An 11,648-nucleotide genomic window follows, 5' to 3' on the forward strand; every position below is an offset into this window, starting at 1 on the left:
GATGTTTCTAAGAGGTATGAATTCCAGTTTCCACTGCTACCTGCATCTCAGTACATACGACATGGCGAGCCATATCTAATTAAATGTTCTAACCAATATGTTCTAATAATAGATAATACCATACTACAGTATTACATGCGACTCATGAGGTTGTATTAGGTGTAGAAGCAACATACAATAAAGTAGTGTATTCCTATATAATCTTTGTTGCATGAGAGTTAGATGTAAGAACTCAGAGGATAGAGGCATTGTAAACTATTTCAAAATAGCGTATTGAATAAATATAATATGTTATCAACTCCTCCGTTGGAGCTTTCCAACGACAAATTTTATTAGAAATTGGGTCATAAATTAAAAGTCGCAAAAAGAACAAAATCCCCCTTTTTTTTATTGGTAAAGTATAGTGTGTATATATCGAAAAGATAAAGGATGAGATATCCGTACAAACTACAAAAAACAAAAACGAAAAAACATAAAAAAATCCTATCAACAGCTCATAGAAAAAAGAACAAAATTCTCTTTCTCGAGAATTTTCTCCTAATGAGAAAAACCATCAGCATACTCTCAAGGATTTCCAACACATAACAATATAGATAGCCAGAGACCCAATAATGTTTGCTTTGACGACTTAGAAACTGAAAATTCTGAATAACCTAGAAATCGAATGTTTTGATTCTAACTTTTATTTTGCTACTATGTGTGTTCTTATCATTTTCTAATACAAAAATCTAAAGTAAACGAAAAGGTATGCAACAGGAACGTGTAAGTCGAGAACCAACATGGAGCATATGATAATAGAATCGAAGTACAAAACAATGTGCAAACTAACAAGTTCAGATTGGTTAATGGAACAACCAACAAAAACAATAAGCAAAAAGTGATATACATTCAGAAAAGATCAAATAAAATACCTTATAATCAAGAGAAGAATCCCAAACAACAATGGCACTATCATCTGGTGACCATTCAATATCAGCTAAATCCAAATCCTTACAATCTTTCCGTGTACATATTAATATTGCAGCAAACTTCCCATTTTTAGTAAAAGAAACACCCTTGGACGCATGTTTCAGCCATTGCACATGTACACAAGCTGTGTTCACCAAAGGACTAAACCGTTAACCGTGAATCGAAAAATCGACGTAGTTAAAATATGACGACTATCGAGACTCCATCTGGCATAAGAAATCCCAGCTGGACCTTCATCTATCTTATAGTATAATACAAAAGATTGACCATTGCACTAAGAACCGTAACGGCGCTGCCACAAATTTCATGTTTTGCCCTCTGCTTCAAACCACAACCCATTTTCCAGCGCACATCCAAAAGATACCAGGTCTTCCATTTCCCACTTGCGTGTGGCATCATGGTCCCAACCTGTAATTACCATCTACCATAAAGTGGCCTTCCATGTATACAGCTGCATTTTGGGCATGAAGCCCATCCATCACTACAAACTGCATATCCTCTGAAGGTTTCCAATGTCGTTTCCTTTGGTTTATGCACCAGTTATTTATCTGTTTCTTATCCAAACCAGTTGATTCCGCTAAAGCAACCTTCTCTGTCTCCTATTTCAATGTCCAGAATATAATATGTTACAACATAAAAGAGCTATAGTTAATGAATCCTTAGATTTAAGAATTTCCAACTCAATTTCTACGTGGGACTTATCGACGGATATGACCATTTATAGTGTAGTTCCCACCAATTGAGTAGCTTTTGCCTGGCTTCCTTTAGCAATTTACTTTTCTTCTTTTTCTTTGAAAGTTCTTGCTTGAGGCTGCCTAGGTAACCACTATATTTCTTCAGCAGGTGATTCTTTAGTTCTCTGTCTTCAGCACCTAGATCAATTTCAAGAAGTTCAGTTTCTCCCCCACTATTGTCTTGATCATCCTCGGACAAACCAGCCCCGTCACACTTACCATCTGCATGGATCAGTTAAATGAGACATAACCTGAGAACTATAATGCAAGAAAATCAAGGTGACTACGAAATTGCACCTCTTACAAATGCTTACTATATTTAGTGTGCATACTGCTTCATTATGATGAACAAACAATCTTTCACCCTCTGACTAGAAAAAACAAAACTTGGTCATACAGGGGGGGAATTAACACTACGATATTCTCAGATTCAACATCTCTCTTCAAATAGGTGTTTCAGTCCATGTAACAATCTGGTAAATACAGTAGATTGCAAGATTACGGCTGGAACACCACGATGTCTGATATGCAATACATCTTACATTTTCATATAGTCGTTCATAGCTCTTAGAACATAACTCCATATTCTAGAAAATATCTTATTTATACCTTATGCACATGTGGGAGCAAATCCAAATAGAAAAAAAAATTATAAAGTCTAATAACAATAACAATTATCCAAAACCATTCAAATTCAACTAAAAATGGGCCCAAATAACTAGATAACTGTTTACAACTTCTTTTCCACATCAAATACATAAAAAGCAAGTCCTAGATAACTACCAAAACAATAACTAAACAATTTCAGTTTAAGTCAACATCTAAAACAAAACCTAAAAGGAATCCTATAAATACATAATTATATTCATAAAATTTTACTCATCAATCTCTACTTTCAAGCCAAAGAAAAAAGGTCGTATCTTTTACTTCACACATATATCTTCTTTCATTTTTTTTCCTGCTTTAGCCAAAGAAAAAAATATCATCTCTTCTACTTAGCACCTATAAATTCTCTTATTTTTTTCTTACGTTTTTCAAAAAATAATTAGGTGTTAGAGCTTATATAAACAATACATGTATTGTTACATTTATTTAAATTACAAATTGATTTGTTTTGCAGACAATGACAATTGTTCTAGTTTCATTCAAAAGTGTACTGAAAAGAACACTCAAGAAAATTAACACACCTGAAGCAGTCTATGGAGTAAAGCTTAACGAAAACAATCAATTTGAAGCATGGGTCGATATTGAGATCACTACATACAAAAGTTATACTCAAAAGATTCTCGGAGAAAGAAAATGCACGAGGATTGATTCAGAATAGTCAGCAGCAAAAAATGCAATAAAGTACTTACAAGATGTATACAACAAATTACAAATATATGACAGCAATTATTATCTTCTACAACACTATATTGAGATTAATAAAGATCAAGAAAAAATAATATGTAGTTTGATTGAGACAAAAAAGAGTTTGGAAAGAAAATTTGCAATGCCATATGGTAGTATTGACAATCCGATATGCATAATCGACAACGTCGATAAATAAATCAGACAAATCATCGATGTTTACTATGATTATAGAATAAGTTGTTAGTTCGTTTGTTTACTCAGATTATTTTAAGAGTAATTTTCATTTATTTGTTCGTTTAATAGTTATTTCAAGAGACAATTAATTCAATTCAATGATTTTAGAATAAGTTGTTAGCTCATTTAATTTGTTTACTCAAATTATTTTAAGAGTAATTTTCATTTATTTGTCCAATCAAGTTTGATTAAATTTCCAAATGTGTTTGCTTATTTCCCTTTAACATCAATTTATTTGTAACACTCCAACTTATCCAATAACAAACTTTTCAACAACAAATCCATCCACTACCAATTCTTAATTCAGAAACTAGACATTTCTATTTTGCATAACTCTAAATATAGAAGTCTATTTTGCATGAATTTCCCTAAAGATAGAAGTCTGCTTTGCATGAATTTCTTTTTAGATAACTCTTAACAATTTGTGTTACACTCAAATTCTAAAACAATACCTAAAAGAAAACCTATGAAATTTTCATTTTGCATAACTCTAAAGATAGAAGTCTATTTTGTACCGTAATTCCTTTTAGTTAACCCTTAGCAATTTGTGTTTCACTCAACTTCTAAAACAATACCTAAAAGAAAACCTATAAATACAACACTATACCTGTTGTTCAAAGTACATCAAAGACCTTTTCACATAAATGGATTACGTTGACTACTCAATTCATTATATTTGGAACAACAAGAAGAAGGTATGCCACATGTTATTTTCACAGATGATTTTTAATTATAGTTTCTAACTAATTAACATTTACATATGTATTAGAAATGGATTAAAGAAAGAGACAGAGAAGAAGATCGATGAGCATGCTTATTCAACGGGCATTTATTTAACTATCTTAACAAGGGAGAAAAACCAGCAACGCTGATAATTGAAGAGTAGAAAAAAAAAGGCATTGAAACAAAGAATGCTTGAATGAAGATACCTATTGAAATTGTAATCAATATCATTTCATCTAAATAAAATTTTATTTTGATTTTGCTAAGGTCACTAGCTCATACTAATTTTTATTAAATTTATTTAATTTGGAGGAAGGCTAAAGTACTAGATAACACAAGGAGCTTTTTAATAAACCAAAAAGCTTACCTTCCAGAGAGCTATAAGTCATATAAGAAAACAAAAGGTCACTTTCAAGAAGTAGAGTGCCCTCACAAGAGAGCATCAATCATTTATAATGAAATATTGCCTGATCCATATATAGTTTTCTACACAATGCGATGGTCTATGACTCTATGCTTAATTGGGAAATCAAGATACAAACTAAACAACTCCCAGAGATCCTTGAACAAAACAATTATTCCAATCTTCTAAATTGAAATGCAAATGAATAAGAAATGAGATCCTAGAATAATAGAAAGGCTTACATTGAAAACAAGGTGTTTTTTAGAAGCTCGGGGATTAGTTCCTGAAGCTTCTCAGTTCTCTTCCCTCTGATCTTGGCCTTCATATATTTCTCCATTTGCATGACGCGCCCATAAGAAAAGTGGTAAAAAAGCTGAAATGACTCAAAATTGTTCTTAAGGAATGGAGTTGGAGGGTCTATGGCAATACGAAACAACATCTCAAAGCACTGGAGGACGAGTTTGAGAACATCCTCAAAGAGCAGGAATAGGATCCTTTTAACTCTAAGCTACATAACCAAGAAGTGGAAAAGGCTACGGAGATTCAAGCTGTTAAAGATGTGGAAATTCTGACTCTGAGACAGAAAGTCAGAGTTTACTGACGCTCTAGAAGGGGAGAGAAACTCAAAATATTTCCACGCCACAACAAAGATGAGATTGGCTAAATCTCAAATTGTGGAGATACAAGATGACCAGGGAAACAAGCTGACGCAACAGGCAGAGATTAACAAAAAATTTATTGTGGAAGCCTACGAGGAAAAATATAAATACTCAGAAGTCAACATAAGCCCATTCCTATTAAATCTCATCCTTAAGCTTGTTACAGATGAGGAAAATGCTTCTCTCACAGCCATCCCTACCAGGGAAGAGGTCAAAGATGTTGTGTTTGCCATGGATGCTAACAGTGCCCCAGGACCAGATGGATTCCAGGGATGTTTCTATCACTCTTTCTGGAGTATTATTGGGGATGAGGTCAACCAAGCTATCATTTCATTCTTTAGGGATAACACACTCCCTCAAGGTATGAATTCTAGTTTCCTCGTCCTAGTGCCAAAAATAGACAACTCCATGGCAGTTAACCACTTCAGGCCTATATGCTTAAGCAACTTTCTCTTCAAGATTATCACTAAAATTCTATCTTTGAGAATCAAGCATATCCTAAACAGCATTATAAGTGGAGAGCAATTACCCTTCATTAAAGGAAGAACAGGCACAACAGGAATTGCTTTGGCCTCGAAAATGGTGAATGAGCTGGATCTAAAGAAAAGGGGTGGCAATTTGGCAATGAAACTGGATATTACCCAAGCGTTTGACTCACTCAGTTGGGAGTTCCTTCTAGAAGTTCTCTCAAGATTTGGGTTTAATAATACTTGGTGCTCATGGATCTCTACTCTGCTAAAAAGTGTTCATATCTCTGTTATGATCAATGGGGGTCCTTGTGGCTTTTTTGGGGCTGGTAGAGGATTGCGGCAAGGTGATCCACTCTCGTCAATACTATTTGACATAGCTGAAGATGTCCTAAGCAGAGGTATAAACTGGCTCTTCCATATGGGGAAAATTAAGCATATGACGGTAGCCGGGAACTGTCCTAGCCCTACACACATCCTCTTTGCTGACGATATATTCATCTTTGCGAATGGAGACATGCGTGGACTCAAACTTCTTAAAGAGATGCTCTATCTCTACCAGTTTTCAGCAGGGCAGTTTTTTAATCCCTCAAAGAGCAAACTCTACTTGGGAGCCATGCCTAACACCAAGAAGCATCGAGTCGCCTCCCTGTTTGAATTCCAGCTCAGCCAACTGCTGGAGAGGTACCTTGGAGCACCCATATTCCAAGGCAGAGTAACTAGAGCAAGAATACAAATCTTGGTGGACAAAATCAGGAGGAGAGCTGGTGGATGGGCTGGTAGGATGCTGTCTTTCCAAGGTCGAGTGGTTCTGGCATAGTCAATACTAAGCAGCCTTCTAGTATACAACATGTCGGTGTATAAATGGCCGGCAATATGCATAAGGGAATGTGAACTCACCATCAAAAATTTCATCTGGTCTAGGGATCCAACGGTGAGAAAGGCAGTCACTTTAAAATGGGAAAAGGTCTGTAAGCCGCTCGATGAAGGGGGACTAGGTATTAGAAGGCTCAAGGAGCTGAACCTTGCACTTCTTATGAAGTTAGCCTGGAACTTTCTGAATGGGGAGATTGAGTGGAGCAGATTCATGAAGCAAAAATGCACTATGAGAGATGGCAATTACTTAACCTACCACAAACATTCTTCAGTATGGCCGGGATTGAAATGGGCCTTAAAAGAAATGAAGCATTTCCTAGGGTGGATTGTGGGACAAGGAAGAAGCATCAATGTGTGGCAGGAACCTTGGGCGTGGGCCAGTCAGCGGGCGCGTGGTTCAGGGTATAAACTGGAGGGAATTCTCGGCAAAGGTTTCAGACCTTATCATCAATAACAATTGGCATATTGCAGCACCTATTCAAGAAGTGATGTTGAAAGTGGGCATCAATGTCAATCACCTTAACCCACCAACAGGAGAAGAGCACGATACCAGAATTTGGAAACCCTCTCATGATGGGATGTTCTTGGGTTCGAGGTGATTAGGAAGAAGGAAAATAAGATCAGCTGGTATAAGTGGGTGTGGGCTCATCATATCCATCCTAGACAAGCTGGCCTAGCTTGGAAACTGATCCACCGAGTGGTCCCAACAGATGACAAAGTGCAAAGGAAAGGAGATCAACTTGCTTCGCGATGTAGGCTCTGTAAGAAGGAAGCAGAAAGCGCAAAGCATATTCTTTGGGAGTGTGAGGAGGCCACGACACTGTGGCAATGGGCTTCAAATTACTTTGGAGTAAAGCCCTTAGACATCAACTTAAAATCGATCATGGAGGCAGGAAGATGGCACAGCCAGATACGCAAGGAACTCTGGAATGTTGCGACTATTCATCTCATGGTCCAAATATGGAAAGTGTGAAATAGTATTTTCTTTGAAGATGTGAAGGTAAATCCGCTGAGAATAAGATGCGAAGTCCTTAAAGGGGTAAGCATTGCTGGTCTCCTACAAACTAGAACAATGAGTAATTCTACCATAGATTTTCAGATTCTAAACCAACTAAACATCAAAAGAAGAGTGAGGTCAGCGAGTAAAATCAGAGAAGTGTCCTGGATTCCTCCTGAGATAGGGGTAGTTAAGGCCAACACAAATGGCTCGGCCTTCGGAAATCCAGGCAATGGGGGTGCGGGAATCATTTTCAGGAACAATACGGCGGAAATTCTGGGTATCTTGGTACAAGGCCTAGGGGTTACTACAAATTATGAGGCAGAAAGTTTGGCAGTGGTTTTGGCGGCTAAAACTGCGGTGGAAAAAGGGTGGAAAAAACTCTGGATAGAGAGTGACTATATGGCAATAGTCCTAGCATTCAAAGGAGGAGAAGTCCCATGGTGGCTGAGAGCAAGGTGGTATAAAGCATTAAAGCTAATTGACTGGAAAATTTCACATACTCTCAGAGAAGCAAACTTTGGGGCAGATGCGGTAGCAAAACATGGATCAACTTTGAGTAAAGGCGAGCTCTATTGGGGTCCCAATAGACCCCCTTTCATTAAGTCCTTAGAATGTCCTCACCGGACTTACTACAGATTTGATTCTTAGAGTATGTTGTAATTCCATTTTGTCAGAGTTGTATTCTTTTATTCCTATTAATAAAATATCCTACTTGCATGCAAAAAAAATGTGACTTAGCACACCCAGCCACAGTTTTCTGAAAGCAGTTAGCTGTGAGAGATCAGGCAGTGATTGTAAGAACACCTTTGACAAGAGCTTCATGGCAAGGACAAGTGTTCTTTCCATGTTACGATAATCCTTTGGAGAGTGACCTTGCGCAATCTCTAGCAACTCTTCAAGCAAACTGAAAATGACAAGGTCGAAACACTCCAACCACAAATCATGTGGAAGGAAGACACCATCAACCCCCATCAAGCACCTCTGCAATGATAAAAGAGAATGATTCCTAATCTCTTCTCTCTGGTCCAAACACACTTTCCTGAGTCCCTGTACCAGCCTCAGCCACATCTCTCCTATATCCTTTGATACTTTTGTAGCAGCTTCCTCGCCCACAGCTTCCTTAGTTTCACGAGACCACCGTGCTAGACATGCAACAGATCCATCCATCAAATCCAATGCACACAAAGAACGATCTGCTTGCCCAACTCAAGACTCAGCAAACTGTATTGTCGCATCTACACAAAGAACATAATTTGCTGGCGATAGATGAACCCCATCTGACATAATGAACACCAGTGCCTCAAAGCCAGCTTCAGATGTTTCAGGATGGCGAGCAGTAATGGAAAGTAGAGAGGTGATTGTGCGGCAACCCATATGGGATCTTATGTGTGTGGCATTGGCTTTCACAAGACACATGACTTCTTAGGTAATGATCTCACAGTACGCATCAGCAGCACGAGCATCAAGTTTCAATACCAGCTGCAGTGAACTTAGGAGCTCATCAGCCAAACTTTCTTTATAAGGAACAAGTCGTTGGCATATCCTTATGAGTCCAAACCATAGAACAAAAGTATCACGATATGGGTAAATATCGAACCAAGAAATGACGATATATATCGTCGATATATCGCTCCCAGTGTCGATATCTTACATAAATAATTTTGTAAAAATCGACGATATATCACGGCATAATATAAAATATCGACGATACAAAAAATATCAACGATAATACATCAAAATATCGACATGTAAAGGGGAAAAATAAACAGCACAATTGAATCCAAAGATTCTTAGTTCCGGATGTATTTGGAATCAAAAGGTTCCATTGTAACTTTGTAAGAAAGTGATTCAAACACAAAAAGATTAAAAATAAGGATAGGAAATTATTAATGTGATTGTTAATTAGTTTTTCTATAAAAAATAATAGAAAGTTTTTGAATATTTAGTATCTATCAATTGATTGATCCGGATTTTCGAAATAAAATAAAAATAAAATAGAATTGAATTAATTCAAGTCTATCAAAACTTTGGAGTTTTAGATCAGATCCAAAAAATAAGAAAAAAATGAACTTTTCACTTTATTCAAAAAATAATAATAAAAGAAAAAAGAAAAAATGTAGAAAGAGAAGATGGGATTCAATTATACATTATCTTTTCATCAAGAGGCCTTAAATCTCCTCTTTATTCAACTTAACAAAATTAAAACTCGAACTCTCTTCTCTTCTTAATTCAACCAATCACAAACTCTAACTTGTTTCTCCTTCTTAGATCAATAAGATTAGTAGAAGATGACGAAATTTTGACTCTATGAGTCTAGTGGAAGATAGCTAAATGTGTATGTCTTGAGGTCTTTGAGTTTTTGAACTGTAAAATGGTGAGGAAGAAGAGAAATTGAAGAGTAATTGTCAATTTTGTTAGAATAAAAAATCTGTAAATTTCGTGATATGTGTAAAATATCGACATATCGTGAATATATCGCGATTTTTTAGGATATATCGTCGATATTTACACTTGAGCCATTTGAATATATCATTTACATATCCTGGATATTATCATATCTTTTTTCGAAATCTCGATAGATATTACGATATATTGCGAAATATCGTGATATTTTGTACTATGGTCCAAACACTGCCTTCTCCACAAGAGCACAGGGCATCACAGTTGACTGGACAATACTGCATATGTGCTCATATACACTTTGCCAAAGAAGAAGGATCCCAAAAGAGGAGCAGCTAAGAGCTCGACCCAGGCCTCTTCCTCTTTCCGAGAGATTCAAGAAGAAGGAAAAGCGCGCTTGAAGCGATTAAAGCCTTGATTGCCCGCAAAAGCCGTAGCCCTTTAATTGCTTAGGAGAACCGGCCTTATTGAGTAAAAACCTTTTCTTGCTTGATGCTTTCCTATCTCGAGTTATTCCCCGTGATCCACCTAATGAGAGCTCGCGCAAGTTGCAACAAGGAATCATAATGCAAAAATTGACTCTCAGTAAATATGTTATCAATATGACACTTCTGAATTCTTTGCAGTGCATGTTGATGAACCTGATGAACAGAGATCAAGTGGTTACTACTCCCACTCATAATTAATCGACAATCAAACTCACAACAACAACAATATTAAAATGTGTACTTAAACATTCATCATTGATTTCCAAATTCCAATAGTTCAACCACCATTAAAGAGATAAAAAATGGGGGATAAGAGTAACTGAAGGGTTTTTAGTCAAAACATCCTCAAAAACATTTCTCTAAAATGTGTACACGTGCTATCTTATCTGTACAGATGTAACATTGGTAATAACCGTAATAACATACAAATAAATTTAGACTAAGGCCTAAAGCCCAAAAAAAAAACGACCAACCCGTTAAAGTTAAATTGAAATTGAATAATATAAAAGCCCAATTAAAACTAACAGACCCACTTAATAGGTTTAAAAAATAACAGACCCACAACTGACACCAATCAGGCAAAATTGCTCCTCGAATTGCAAAAGGAAAACCGTGATCTGCGAGTCCAACTTGCTCGCCAACAGTAGAAGTTACTTAGTTTCCAAGCACAATCATTGGCAACAAATTCGACTCCAACCCCCTCATCGGCCACCTCTATCATGACTCCACCTTCAAAGAAAAGCAAATGTGAAAAGAAGAACCGTGTCTTCCATCTTAACCAGAAATTGCTTCAACACTCCCGAGTCAAAGAGAAAGGATCTTTGGGAGACAGACCGAGGGCTTCAAAGAAACAAAGAAGGCATTAGAAGCCAAAATAGATAGGATGAAGAAGGACCATGCATTATAGCTAAAGCAGAAAAGACAATTTCATACTTGATCTTACACGAAAGTTATCCAAATCATCAGTAGTAGGAGGTGGAGGAGGAATAAAGAGAGTAGTTACATGGGCGAGTTTGCGACCCAAGGAGCCAACAGTGGAAGGTGAATTTAATAGCCCAAAACATCAGTTTCATTCACCAAAGACCCATAGCTAAAAAGCGGAGCTTCTGGGATATAACCACTGCAAACAGCCCATCACTGACATCATTAAGTGGTAGAAAAACCAAAAGCCATGTAGCAGAACCAGCACGAGCTCCTTCAATGCTTCTTCAGGTATAGTGTATTCCTCTCTTGCATATTTCTCTCTAGATACTATTGGTTGCGAAATTTGATGAATGGCCTAATTTGTTTATGAATAATCGTTTATAACTAATTGGTAATCTATGCACACATCTGTCTACAT

At 36.8% G+C, this 11,648-nt stretch overlaps 1 protein-coding gene across 1 annotated transcript; it reads right to left on the reverse strand.

Annotated features, from left to right (window-relative positions):
* Positions 1 to 1,265: 1,265 nt before the first annotated feature.
* Positions 1,266 to 1,932, reverse strand: LOC147523775 (homeobox protein knotted-1-like 4; the record flags this gene model as incomplete). The annotated part of the gene is made up of 2 exons (XM_086572334.1): positions 1,266 to 1,569; positions 1,673 to 1,932. Coding segments are annotated over 2 exons (465 nt in total), but the record flags the coding sequence as incomplete, so codon positions are not given.
* Between the last annotated feature and the right edge of the window lie 9,716 nt (positions 1,933 to 11,648).

This window comes from Coptis chinensis, chromosome 1 (assembly GCF_015680905.1).
Source record: "Coptis chinensis isolate HL-2020 chromosome 1, ASM1568090v1, whole genome shotgun sequence".
NCBI classification, from domain to species: Eukaryota; Viridiplantae; Streptophyta; class Magnoliopsida; order Ranunculales; family Ranunculaceae; genus Coptis; species Coptis chinensis.